The 15,297-nt window shown below is 38.5% G+C and overlaps 1 protein-coding gene across 9 annotated transcripts in view; it reads right to left on the reverse strand.

Annotated features, from left to right (window-relative positions):
* Positions 1 to 15,297, reverse strand: part of ptprt (protein tyrosine phosphatase receptor type T) — a 199,195-nt gene that overhangs the window by 85,578 nt on the left and 98,320 nt on the right. For all 9 annotated transcript variants that reach the window (XM_035524516.2, XM_081717582.1, XM_081717581.1 and 6 more), the window contains exon 8: positions 7,265 to 7,561. In XM_035524516.2, the coding sequence (XP_035380409.1) occupies positions 7,265 to 7,561 (297 nt within the window). The remainder of the gene's footprint in view (positions 1 to 7,264; positions 7,562 to 15,297) is intronic.

Here is a 15,297-nt window from a genome sequence, read left to right on the forward strand (position 1 = left end):
CTTGTCAAATTTATATCTGTTCACACTCTCAAATCTGTTTTCTAGGTGATACATTAAACAGCTGCTTTTAGTTTTACTACCATTTCAGGAGTGCTCATTTGATAACACCAGATTTTATCATGTTAATTCTAGAGGCCAGCGCTAACTTAGTTCCTAAAAGTACTACCCAACCTCGAAGTCTCTCCTGTCTGTATGTTAGCTAGTGTCTTTGAATCCACTGTTATTGATGACACACTAAGGGTGTTTTCACACTTGTCCCAAATACTAGAGTCTGCACCCAGGACCAATTCTGGGCTCGTTTGAAGGAGGGGCTCATTATCGCTGATTTGCTAATCCACACAAGAACTCTATCCGAACCTTGGACTGAGGATCGAGCTTTGTGCAATTCCATACGTCAATTTTTTGTGCATAAGTTCACAAAATGGTAGCAAGAAGCTTTATCCATTTGCTGCTTTTTATTATTTTGCTTGGATACAAACATGTAATTTCATGGAATACATTTTGGGATACATGGAATTTCACCATGCAGAAGCACCTGCAAATAAGGAGGCATTCTCATATGAGAAGATTTTTGTTGCATTGTGCTTCTATAGATTGCTTTTTTCCTATAAAATACTAAAGTGCTGTGCAAAAATATATTATAATGCTACTACAACACTGTGCAAACTTTTAGAGAAAATTTTATTTAAAAAGTTTATCTGGATAGTAAGTGTTTTACACAAAGCTTGAAAAGGGGAGTAACATAATAAGTTGAAGCAGTCACGTTACAAAATGAACCAATCACGCAGCCCCACACACGTGGCTGTGAGTGGACAGTTTACACACCTCCAGACCTCTGGTTTCAGAAGGACCAGAGATCAGTGCTTTGGACCACTCCTGGGGTTAAAAGTGCTTTGACACTTGACCAAACATACCGAACTCGTGGAGCAAGCAGACAATGGTCCAGAAAAAAGCTCTACTGTGAAAACAACCTAATTAAGCACATTCCTCACAGTCAGAAAGAGAGCTAATGATTTCCCTAAATGGTCATTTAATCCAATTTAGCAGCTTTAATGCTATTGTTTGCTTAGAGGTAAATATTGGTTAAATTGGGAAGGCAGATCAAAAAAGATGATCGTGGCAGGTCTGTAATGGGGTGAAGATGATCGTGACAGGTCTGTAATGGGGTTGGCAGTGGAGCACCCTCAGGTTTAGAATTAGAATTAGAAGTAGAGGCTTCACTAGCTCTTTAGTGAGCAAAAGGAATTAAGGTTGATTTTGTTTTGTTTTTTTAACTCGCTATTGTCCATTAAATTTTGTATGGTAAATTAAAACAAATGAGCTTAGAAGAGATCACTTTGTACTTTCTGAATGTAGAAACATAACAATATTATTGTTCCATTTTTCTTTCATACACTTCTTCCTGTCCCCAACAAGGAAAGACAAACATGGAAGAAATTCAACCAAGAAAAGAAAAAAGCAACTTAAATATGAAATTTAAAAAATGGGGTCAGTGGCATCATGTTGTATTTCATCAAGGATAAAAAACAGTTAAATTATATTTTGTTTATAGTTCCAATAAAATGTAATTAGCCTAGACTCGGCCTTGGCCCAAGAACATTAAATCATGAATAGAAAAAAATATAATTACATTTATGCTCCTGTCCACTCTCGTATCTCTCTCTATATCTGTGCAAGTCTGTTTCACCTTAATATGTGTATTTGGGTGAATAAAATGTTACATATTAATCAAAAGCTCATTAACTTCTTATGCAAAGACTTTGAGTGGCATGTTTCATTATATTAAAAGCGCTAATGACATTTTTTACTATTTCTCTTTGCACCAATCAAGAAATGGTCCTGACTTTTAATAGACCCGTTGATTGCACTCCCTCAGTTTCTTACAGAAACTCCCTCACTTTCTATTACAGATAAGTGTATGTGTTTGTGTGGGTGGGCGTGGGTATGTGTGTGTGTGCACGTTTTTGTGTTTGTGTCCTACGTATGTGTGTAATATAGCTGTTAGCCCTGTTTTTAATCATAAGCATATTTTAGTAGATGAAACACTCTGTTGTTTGCCCAATAAGGTAAAACCTGTTGCTTGGCCCTGATGCTAATTTCTCTCTCCTGCAATTATCACCGTATAAGGTTGCATAGGGAGATGATAGGACTGCTTGACAAATGAAATGTTGCAGATGTCTGTCAATTTTCTAACACAAAGGCAAGTAATTATGGGTTTTCATATGCAAAAACATGAAAAAAGGAAAGAAACCTCCAGACAGAAGAGAAGAGGAGATGTTGAATAACCAAGAGAGACTGATACATATCAAAACAGGCTGCCCAGCCTTAGACAAAGACTACAGCAGTTTTTTATAATCTGGCATGGTGTGCTTTCATACAGTCTCATAGCAAAACTGCCAGTTTGCAACATTTTATTTCTTATAGTTCAAAAAACTTGAAAGAATTCATTGTAAATCGCTCTAGAGTGTTCTGGGTACCCTCTGGGAAATTTTCAAATTGAGCACCGCCTCAATCTGGAAAACAGCAGAGCAGAATAGATTACTATTTTCTCAGATTTTTATTGGGGGTTATTCATTTATATGCTAACTTATGTGTGTGTTTATTTTCTAAATAATGAAATATTATCATGTGTATCTGAAACTCCAAATGAATATTAAATGGTCTGAATGTATATAGTGATAGATCAAGTGTGAGAGATCATTCCTGGTTAACATGATGTGATGTTGCTGTATGGTTTGGAAAAAAGGATATTTTACAAAGGTTTACAAAGGTTTAAACATAACAGTTGTGTGAACTTATATAACTATTTAATGTGGCTCAGTAATTATGGCTGTATATTACAATCTTGCTTTCAGTCATTTCATTACATAAACCTCTGAATTTAGTAAATAGAGAAATCTGTTTAAATTTGCAAATGTTTAAAACTTCAAAATGCCATTGGCATTACTGAATAAGGAATAATGCTAAATTTGTCTCTTATTTAAAATGTTGGGCTGTTTATTTAACCAATTCATCATTAAACTTTTTTTTTTTTTTATAAATACATTGCTATTGTAGAACATCAGCTTTATTTTCATCTCCACACAGATATCTCTTGATTTCATAGTCATATACTGCCTATATTAATGGCATGTGTGAACTGACAGCAGAACATCTATCTACCTGTTCCAGATCAATCAGAGAACACTGACATATTAGCTAAAGAAAGAAGGAGTTAGGCTGGTGAATGAATTATAGGTTTATTCATGAATGGAGCCATGTTATATTTTGAAGTCTTTTTGACACAGACCAACCAAATTCTAAAAACCTTAGATTCTTAAAACCTTAAAACTCTGAGTATGCTTTTCTAGGCTCACACTGTGTCCCTGCTGTTTGTGAAGAACACAAAACTACAAATTAATTTCCACACAGACTGGGAGCTATTGCACAGTTGTTCTTGTTGTTATTATTATTATTATTATTATTATTATTATTATTATTAATAGTAGTAGGAGTAGTTGTTGTTGTTGTTGTTGTTGTTGTATTAGTAGTAGTAGTAGTAGTAGTAGTAGTAGTAGTAGTTGGGGGGGGGTGCGTTTTTGTTTTTTTGGGGGGGGGGGGTTGGTGATATGTACACCTTAAAAATTTTACTATTCAACTTATTCACGAAGCATCTCATGATGCTGGCAGGACAACAAATGATACCTTTGTAGTTGCTGACAGACAAATAAGCAAATATTTTTTCACCAGTTTTACATGAAAGTTCCCTAATCACTACACATCAGTTCAATTCAGAGGGGCAACTGGATTCAAGGAGTTAATTCTGAACTGATTGGTTTTTGGTTAGCACTTGCTACTTGACTTACACGTTTATGGAAAATAAAATTTATTCAAAGATTATTTTTGGTATGAAGATATGTAAAGTAACACAAAGCAGCAAGTCATTATTTAGAAACCAGCAATTACAGCCACAGGGAACAAAAGAGTTGTATTGCACTAGTTATAAAATTACAGTCCTGAGATTTTAGATAGCCAGCTAAGACCATGAACCACACGTAAAAGAAATTGATTCTTAAAAAGTTAAACTATTTTCCACCATACATTTGCCATTCTTTGATTCTCTTTGGCTGAGTGGTTTCCATTTCCTCTCATTCATTCCTACTTTTTCCTTCACTTTTGTAGACTCTGTTCACACATAACATGGACGTCGAGCAAGTGGAGGAAACACCCACACACTAAAGCCCCATCAACCATCAAAATTCTTCACTTGGCTTTACTATCTCCATGTACTACCACACCACAAAAGTAAAATATTGTCAAAAGCCAGAGCTGAATAGATTCTCTTATTTGCTCAGCACTTGTCTCTGAAAGACCATGTAGATCTTTACAGCCCTCTCTTGACACAAACCTTCAAGTACTTTCACACAAAGAATTAAAAACAAAATAGAAGAACTCTTATCTTTGTCTTTGATACCTAAGCCTGGCTTTGTTAAAGTAAAAGATAAAGTTGACAATACTCAAACATCGCTGAACTTTTTCCTCTCTCACTTCACAGTTGAAAATGCTCTAGATGTAAAACCAATTAGCCTATGGCAGCTACAACTCTAGGCATAGGTCATTATACCACATTCCCCAATCTAGGAAATCAGGAATCCACCCATTCCAATGGTTAACATTGTACTTCACTATTGCCCTTACTATGTTCTGCATAAATAACACACTTTTTCTGCCCCCAAAAGGGTTGATATTGGTTTACCCCACTGGTATTTCTGTGAAAGACATGACAGAATAAAGGCTGCTTATTTTACAGCCAGCTTGATTACCAGCAACAAGCTTTCATGGTTCCTGTATCAAACAAGCCTTCATCTTTGATGTACTGGCTTTGACCTAACAGCAGAAAGATATCCTGCAGACAATGAGCAGACACACAGTAATCCTTCATGCCACTGACAATTACCATGGCTCACTGCTGACAGCAGTGTTTTACTGAGGAAAATATTGTCTCATATTAAATTCCAGTAACAGTGACCTTCCATGTTTGAGCCTGAACAGAAAACAAAAATGTAAAAAAGTGAATAAGTCCTTTAATTGCCACATATTAACTATTAAAAACACCAGTTGAAAGAGTTTGAATGATCTCCTTTCAGTCCATTGATAAAACTAGGTTAGGTTAATATTGTAAGATGTTATTGTTATAACATATATATATATATATATATATATATATATATATATATATATATAATAACATGTATATGATAATGGAATATGTGCTATCGTTTTTTTTTATAAAAAGGGTATTATATGGACTATGGCATGGAATGCATTATTATATTGTTATAATCATGGAGTACTTGTGTAGGTTTGAGTTTGAAGTAACACACACAAAATTACTGTAGGAATATCTATTAATTCTAATGCTTGACTACCTAATGTTCTGTTCAACAAGACAGGCATTTAATGCATGGAACCTTTCATGCAAGTTTCAACAGCAAGACATCTGAAACGCTTGGCTCTCCCTGAAGAAAACAGAATTTGAAGGGTCTTGTAACAAAACACTGACAGGAAAGGGTCCATGTGCAAGGTGTACAGAGGGCAAACGGAACCAAAACAATACTCGAAAGACAGAAACCGTGAGAACCAACTAGGTCCACAAAGTAAAGGAAGAAAGAGAGAACAAAAGTACCAAAACACTAATTCATAAAATCTTGAGATGAAAAAAACACAAACCAAGTTGAGAAATCAGGGGAAATCGGGATTTTACTGGAAGGCTCAGTATGAAGGCACAAGTTAAACAATACATTACAGTGAGATAAAAGAAAACCAAGTTTATACAGGCAAGTAACCAGTGAGGGAATAGGTGAGTGTGATTAATATTTAAGCGAGGCTGATCGGTGTGGGCATGGTGACTGACAGTCGGGGATCGAGTTGTTTGAAGATGTGACAGGGCTTCTATGTCTTACTGCTGGGAAAATATACTAGCTACCTCGCTAGATACTTACCTGTCTACATACCTAGATAATTAGCTAGTTACTGCAAAGATGCACTCAAATACTTCTCACATATGTCTCTTTCAACAAAATGATGAGTCACTGACCAAATATTTCAGCTAGTTTGCCAACAAACACAGAAGATACATGTGTATTACCAAATATTCCTGGTTTCACTTACTGTTTGCCAGCTAACAATAGCTAGATAGAAATGTTAGTAGATAAGTTAGCGACCTAGTAAGTGAAGAGCAGCCTGTTACTTGCGTAACTAAGTAAATACCATATGGCTGTCAGAAGACTACAGATGGGATAGGCCTTTCAGTGTAACTGATGGTTGTGTTTTTAAGTCCAAATATGGACTAACCCTAACCCTAACCATCTGTATATAAAGTAAAAGACACACCCATATACATTTTTAACTCAAATCCATGCTCACACATTCAGTTAGCTTCAGGACTTGAGTCTATGCCTGTGTTTCCACGCATGATTCAAAGACATGCCCAGTTATTTTCTATATATGAACTCAATGACACCCATCAGACTGTTTTTTTTAAGACAGATGTCACTGCATAATGGTCAAGCTAAATATGGCCAGAATATAGCTACACGTGTGAAATACACTAGATTAACAATAATTACAGTAATTCACATCAGTATTAATACTGTCACACACCACATTACAAGCCAAGTTCTGTTAAAGTAAAACCAGTGACACAGCAACTGTGTGTCTGTATGTGCATATGTATATGTACACATATAAACACTGTGTTTGTATGTGTGTGCATATGTATATGTACACACACACACACACACACACTGTGTGTGTGTGTGTGTGTGTGTGTGTGTGTGTGTGTGTGTGTGTGTGTGTGTGTATGTGCATATGTATATGTACACATATAAACACTGTGTATGTGTATGTGCATATGTTTATGTACATCTATATACACTGTATAATGTTTGGACACACCTACTCTGTTTATTTTTAGTATTTTCTGTATTTTATAAAAAAAACAGCATAGGAATGAGAACCATTAAATAACATGTGATTATGCTGGGTTACACAAATATCATTATTTAAATAGTCACCCTTACTTTAATGATAGCTTTATTCTTACATATGCTGAGCACTTGTAGCATGATGGGCTAAAGATTCCTATAAATTTATATATAAGTAATGAACATTCACTATTTCACTATTTCTGTTTGTCTTAAAAACCAATTTAAGTACAAACCATTAAGCACATTCAGACAGGTGTGTCCAAGCTTTGGACTGGTCCTGTGTATATGCGACTCACCATCCTCCTCCGTCTGTTTAACAATTTCTTCACTCTCCTTGCTGCCCTCTGGGTTGGCCAACACCAGCCTCAGCCGGACGGTCACAAAAGGCCGGAGCCCCCGCAGGATGTAGTGGGAAGAGGTGGAGATGAGCTCCTCGGCTGCAAACTCCTGCTGGTTGAAGACATACTGGTACTGCACGGTCAGGTTAAAGCTGTGGCAACGCGTCACGGCATATGTGAACAGGTCCCACTCCAGCCTCAGCTGGCGCGCACGCACGTCCACAGCCTTCACATTCTGAGGGCCGTTGACGGGATCTGGTCAGAGAAGAAGAGTTAGGGGGAAAGAGTAGAAGAAAGGGAGAGAAGGAGAGAGAGAGAAAGAGGGACCAATGGAGAAGGAGAGAGAGAGAGAGAAAGAGAGAACACAGGCACAATGTATTGATATTCACTGATCTCAGTTCAGTGAGATCGACTGCTCTAGAACAAAAGACAGGGCCAACAGTATCATGCCCTGCTGCTTCAGAGCTGGAAACCACTGACAAAGTACTCTGTAAAATGGTACCAAAACAAGATGTAGCTGTGATTCCTAAAGCATTGCACTCGAGTGGGGCTGTTACAAGTCAATTTTTGTCCTTGATGTCCTGCTAATTCCTCTTTATTAAAGCAATCACACAAAAAATGCCAAATGCTTCCTTTCAGTTTAGCCTCAGCTGTATCTTAAGGGAGCTGAACGTGAAAGGGGGTTTTAGCATCCTTAGAAGCTTACAAGATCCCCAGTTCTCTTAGGAGGGATCCATTGTAGTAGTTCTCAGTTGTGGGGCTCAAAAATGCCAAACAGTGTCTTAACATGCACAGCTCTGCTCTACTAAAACCTCTAAACTTACAAGATAAAGAATTTTCATTATCCATGAAAGGACATGGATGAGATGCACAATTATCCAAGGCTTATCCAACAGTAATGGACAATGACACAAAACAGCTGTGTGGCTACACAGGCTGATTATTTTCTGTGTTGGATTAATAAGGGAAATCAGGCCACATCTTTAGTCCTGGAAGTAGCAGCAGACTACTGACCAGAAAAATACAAATGTCTCTTACTATACCTTTAAAATATGTGTGATTTCATAAGTGATGTCAGTGTTTTCCTGTAAACCTTTCAGATACAACAGCCAATGTGTTGCAAAAACCTTCTAACTAACCAAATCTTAGAATGAGAACCATTTTATTAGCCAGTTTTGGTACCTTGGAATTTGTCACTTTGTTTCCCATGATTCATCCTCAGAAACCCACATGTGAAAGGAATGCATGGTCAGCCATTTATATCACATGCCAGGTGGAGCTTTTGAGGCTCAGACGGGACAGTGATGCTGAGACCACTGCAGCTACTCTCAACAACCCCTGTCTGTCTTGGGACTTGAGCTAACAACCCTCTGGTCGATGACACAGATCCTTATCCACTGAGCTACCACCAGAAAATCTGAACTGCTTGTTGGGCATCTTGGAATGGTCAAATCATCAGTATTCGCAGTGGCATTTATTACTTTCTTCATCATTTTTTTCCTGACATGGCTATCAAGATACACACAATTGAAAAACTTTCTGGCCTCTTGTGTGCTTGCAAAGCATTGCACTTTCTCGTCGAGCTCTTTTTCGTGTACAGAATTTGAGCCTCTTCAGCACTCTTATCTTAGTGTCCACTGCTTAATTCAATCTCCCAAAACCAGCCAAAAACAATACTGAATAACAGAAGTCCCAAATCCCTCATTTCCAAAGGGCCTGATTATGGATAATCTGTACTTAATCTCAACTTGGATTTAGACCTGATATGACTAATTGACTAATTAATTCTTGCAACAGTGACAGTTTTTGCAGTTTTGTCTTTTAGCTGGCAAGGGAACATGTTCATATGCACCATCCCCCTCTGACTGAGCTTAGTCGGGGGATTGAGGCTTTGCTGTTAAACAGGTGCAGGGCAAGAGTAACATCATCAATCTGGGGCAAACAGGGAAATATAAGCGTGCTAGTGATATGCTAATGAACAGTGGTTTGGAGTATGTTTGGACATGAGCCAGAGTACAAGGCAGTGGCATAGTTGGGCTTTCGGAAACCAGACGCAAGGCTAGAGATGGGGAGAAGCTGACGGATAGCTAGCTGAGAGGGTCATTAATCGCAGGCACTCAGAAGGAATGCAGGAAAGAAATCAATCTTCACCACAGCGGCACTTTCCTGTGATCTCTATGAGCCCAAATGCCCTGCAACATTTATCACAACTCCACCACTCCCATTGCGTCTCGCTCCCGGTTGGGGCAAGTGAGCAAAACCGCAAGCAATAAACATATCAATGGGTGTCTAAAACGCACAGCTGCACAGGTGCTCTAAGCAGGGCAATTCGGGTGGAGGGAGTGCTAAAGTGGAAAACCAAGAGAGAGAAAAAGGGATGGAAGGAATTGAAGGAATGAGGGAAAAAACAAATGCAGAAAATAGCATGACTCATCCTGTTAACCTGTGTCAACCTGTCTGCTGTCCCTTGCAGAATTCCTTGGGGAGAGAGAGAGGAGACAGAAGTTTACACCCCTTTTTTTGGTTTGTTGTGTATCTATGGATGGGGTGGGGAGCAATTTTGCATCAAGCTGTATGAGCTAGAATGAAGCACCACAACTACAGAAGCAGGGCATAGGAATTAATTAGCACCAGCACCCCCACCTTTGTTTCTGCAGTGTGCTACACTTCATATCCACCCTTATCAACAAAGATGCACTAATCTTTATTTTCTCCTTTTCCACCCTGGTCACCTGCAGCACCGTCGGCTACCAGACTACATGCCCTTTCCTGAGCAAAGTTTTCTGCTCGAGTGCACCACGGGCCAGGGAGGCCAGCTGAGGCCTGAGAGCACAACAGCCCCAGGTGAGCTGGAGAACAGTAGGGGCCTCAGTGAATAATGCATTCGGACACGGGAAACGCCTGTGCAGGATTGTGTGGCCCAGGACTCCCGAAGATTAGCCCCATGCAGGAACATGGCAGAAAATAAACTGGATTCACATTGCTGTGAGCAGATGTTAGGCCCTCTTTCTCAGCAGTGCTTTTTAATTACAGCCTGGGCACAGCAAATGATGTTTGATATTTGAAAGCTGTTGAAACATTGAGTGAAGGTCTAATTAGGTGAACATGAGAAATTGACCTCTATTGTTTCGTGCCCATATCAGAAGGCGGCATTTGTTCGAACTCAACAGTGTTTCTGCAACAACATGAAGAAGGAACTATATATCATTTTAAAAAAAGCTGACCTGAGATGAGCTTAATTAACCTGAGCTCTAAACTTAACATATGAAATCTTGCGAAGCCTGTGTCAGATCAGCAATAGAGGTGACCTGTAATATTACACTACAGTTTTAGCCAAGAGGTAGTCCCAGAGTCATGTGTCACAATGCCAAAAGCAGGCTTGCATGGGCTAGCTGAGGAGATGTTGTTATATTTAACACAAGGACACACAATGTCAGCCTGATCATACACTGAGAGAAAGATATAAGGCAAGATAAAAAGGAAGCTGGGACAATGTGGGGATGGGGGTGAGCTAGAGGAGAAAATGACAGAGTGAAGACTCTGTTATGTAATGCAGATTTACAGAAATGTGCCTTAAATAAAAATCTTCTGCTTGGTTTTTCTCTATTTTGTTGCTGGTGTGCTCTTTCAATGTATGGAATGGCATGTGACACATGGTTAGCAATTGGTTCATTGAAGTTAAGTCAGTTCAGAATCTCTCAAACTTTTTCAATATGTACGTGGATTTACTGATATGACCAAAAAATATATCATTGACGAATTGTAGAAATTGACAGACGTGATAAAGAGAACCAGACCAGGAAGTACACATAACAGGATATGTTATCCCATTTACAAAAAGAGGCATCAAGTATGTAACAAAAACAAAATAACCCTCAGTCCATATTCATACAAGCATCACCTTAGACAGAGCCCATGGCCCCTGAGCGTCTACTAATAATTTTAAATCATGCTATTTATGCACTAATTTAGTCTATTCAAATATTGCATGCTTTTATGCAAAGTGGCTTTCTTCAAAATACTTATTCAGAGCCTAAAGTTGTGGGGAAGTGTCATAGTCAGAACATTTTATGATAATTGTAAAACACTAACACAAAATGTGTTGTGAATGATTTTTAAAAATGATTTAAAAAATTCCGTGAGCTGTTTCTCTGTAGTGGTTGACATCATACACACTGCATTACGTCAGACTGAGGTCAATGAACAGTGAAGGCTAACAATGAACTCTAGAAGGCTAACAAGCACTGGGATTCTTAAAAGGAAAACTTCTATGTCCAAGAAATTGCCTTTTTGCACTAATACACTGAAACTACAATGTGTAGTTGTTCACATGGATATACAGAAGCAAACATGGGATATGCTGTGATAGTTTACAGTTCTCCTGAAGGATATTGCAACCTTGACAAACAATAGATAAGTCTCCTGAAATGGAGTGAAGCCTGGAAACAGTGTTTACAGGTGCTCTTAATGATACAGTAAGAAGGCGACCATCCTATGAAGTTCAGCTATTGTTAGCCAAGCTCACAGTGCCGTTGGTACCAGGGTGTGGGGTAGTGTCGAGAGAGAATGGAGGTGACTTCTCTTCCTTCTTTAAAAGGATGGTGAACCTGAGAAGATGAAGGTAGACCTTGTGCTGAACAGATTAACACCACCCCACCTCACCCCTTTCAACACGGACACCCTTCAGTTTGCTTCGGCAGGCTGAGAACTGAGACAACCAACACAGCTCGCACCTTCCTCTTGTTCTTGCATGGTGCTTTATTAGCCATAATTAACCCTGCTGCCCACCCATGTAAACGCAAAGATCTGACACATCTGACAGGCCTGACCTGCACAAATGTTCAGTTGCAATGAGAGCTCATGAATTTATGTAAGGAGCAAAGACAGTGTGGTTAGCTTTCATATGAATGTTGTAAGAAAAATAGGACTTCTAAAGCCATCGTTAAACATAACTGCAATCAATTATAACTTTTCATGCAGTAAGGAATTTGTACAAATTAGAAAAGTAATGAATTTCAGCAATTTTAGCAATATTGTCTGGCAGGAATTTTCAGATTTTGATATTGTTAATTATTCTGCTTTAAAAAAAAAGAAAAAGTTATTTAGGATGCAGTCTTTTCAAAAGGACTTTGACAGAGGTTCTGTGCTCTCCATTGTGGATTTTGAGCTTCAAGAGACAAAGAGGAAAGAAAAAAATTATAAGATTTTGAATGCTAGCAAGACGAGGGATTGGATGCTTAGACAGCCCATCTAGAGAGCCTTTTCATTACTGCGCCACCTAAAGGGCTGGCCTGAAAAAAAATCTGTCATCCTTCTCCCTTCTCCAGCAGGTCTTCTCTCCTCCTCCCCCTGGTTCCTACAACAATACCTTCATGCAGCAAGAATTCTGACATATCAAATCATAGGTGGGAGTGAAAAAGAGGCAAGTGGGTCAGTCGGAACCTTGATTTGATGCAGTGAGAGGAAGTGCTTCTATTTGTGCTCACCGTCGGAGATTTGGGGACACTAGGCTGCCGTGCAGACCACTGTGGAGTGGCTTTGAAGCTCACAACTGTAAATAGGTTTGACTGTGAGGAGCACTCAAGCTGAGGGGTCGGGGAGGTGGGAGCCAGTTCAGTCAGGGGTACTGAAGAGAAGTGCATCAGAGTTTTAGAGGTGAAAGGGATTTAGAGCCCATTTTATATGCAGTCAAGTTCTGGACTGACATGAGAAGTATTTACCTGTGGTTCTGGAATGTATGGTGATGCTGCCAGTGTTTTGATATCAAAGGAGAAGTTCAAAACCTGTGGCCTGTTTCATTTAACTTTTTCAGCAATACTATTCTGTTTTTCCTATAATAGCAGCCTACACTATTGGCTAAATGAAAAAAAAATAGAAAATGATGGTTATGCATATTGTAATCCATATTGTGATTTACTATGTGAACTGCAACATGATTTAAAGTCTTTGAAATTCTTCAGTCATGCAAAAAAAAAAAAAAAAAAGCAAGAAAAGATTAAGATTTAGAGTCATTGAAAGACAAGGGATGGACAACAAGGTCCTTCTATTTGAGCATTTTAATCATCCTTTAATTTCACAGAGCACAAGGACAATAACCTTGGTCAGGATACATGTACATAAAGTACTAGGTTTTGATTTTTTAAATGATTTTTATGCTTATAAATGACACATTTGAAATGACCGGTTAGTAAGTCAGTATTCGAGAGTAGGTCAGAACTTTGGTCATCTGGTCAAGGCTTTCAGTCACAACACTGATACAGATTATCTGAGCCCTATGAGAATTTATATATATATATTACTGTAAGATGTAATAGGTATACATTTATCATTTCAAAAATTTTCATTACAAAACATTTCTGACCATACCTTTAGTATAAAGAATACCAAAGATCAAATACCAACGATCTCAGAAAGTGACTGATATTTTGATCAATTTACCAACCTACCTTCTCAAGTTCAGTTTGTGAGAATATCTATCTAAAGCAAAGTTCCCATCAGAGCAACTGATGCTTGCATCCAGGCCAGGACATTCTCAGAAATAAAGCATTTCCCCACGATGCTGTCACCTTCATTCCAAATTAAAATTCACAAACTAATGAGTCCAACCATGCTGCCTCAGCCATTTTAGCATCCTTGGTTTTAATTACTCTCATAGAAAAAAATGGTGAATTTGAGAGGACTGAGACCCCGGCAGAATGTTGGCCTCTTGGCCTGCTGTCTCATGACATAAATTTTAATTGACGGTTTAATCAAACGCTGCAAAAGGTTACAATATTATTATTCCTCTCCTACTGAGAGATATGCTCCCTCCTCCCCTGGGTAACCTCGATGGAAAAGGCCAAGGAGATGATTGTTATTCAGGGATCACAAGGATGTGGAGAGACCCAGGTTTCCTTGGAAGCTGAAGTAAACTGTAGCAATTTTGACCCATTATTCCAATTAGCCCCTTTTTTTCCAAAAGGAGAAAGATTGTGGAGCTGATAAGATAATGGAGGCAAGTTAAGGAACACTCCAAATTCCTTTAAACGGTTCTTTTTTACGAATCTGTGACAGGGAAAAAGCACAAGTGTGCTGAGTAGAAGTTAAATGTTTTATGTTAATATTTAGTATAGGAAAATACTATTAAAAATCTGATAGAAATCCATGAGTCCATCTGATTTAGGATTTTAATAAAGTCAAAAACAAACTTAACTTTCAGCTCTCATTGCTCTTTGGCTCTTGTTTTCCTCTTTTGTTGTGGTGATGGTAGTTCTGCCCAGAGCCATGTTTCAGAACTGTGGGTTTTTTCTTTGTTTTGGCCTACAGAGAGAGAACGGGGTATCTTTACCTGTCAGCTCACTCTGGTCAGCATGCAATCGGCAGCCATGCGCATCAGACAAGCTGACAGCTTCCAAGCATCTAAAAAGAAGGGAATGTTCTTTCTCTCTCCTTCTCACTTTCCTACACTCACACAAACATACTTAAGAGGGAGAATTTGAATCCTTTGTGTTGATTTTGCACCCCCTGTCTCTTTCTCTTTGTCCTGTGCTTTCTTTTTCTCTCCTCCACGTCTTGTTTTATCCTTCCTCTCCATTTTGTGGATTATTCTGTAGATTTCCATTTCTTAACTTCTTTTATATTTAAATCTCTCGCTTTCTCTTTAATGCCTAAGCAGGTTTATTGATCTCTTAAACAAAAGCAGTTGCTAATGAACGAACAAAACATGGCCTTAAATCAGTAGACAACTCAACAAATATCTGCCTGACGTGTGTGCCTCTGGGCCGTCCTTTGCCAGTGTGTGCCAACACAAATGAATTCCACAAATTCTCAGAGCCAAAGTGTCTCTCTATTTTCATGTCCCATATTATTTGCTAACACTGGTCTCCCATCTAATCAAATCTTCCTTCCTTTTTCTTCACCAATATGAAACTAAAATCATTATGTTTAAGGCAACCTACCGAGAAACATTCCAGAAAAAGCAATTATCAGGGGAGTCAATGAAATGGATGATA

Source organism: Electrophorus electricus, chromosome 7 (assembly GCF_041902795.1).
Source record: "Electrophorus electricus isolate QZ-2024a chromosome 7, ASM4190279v1, whole genome shotgun sequence".
NCBI lineage: Eukaryota > Metazoa > Chordata > Actinopteri > Gymnotiformes > Gymnotidae > Electrophorus > Electrophorus electricus.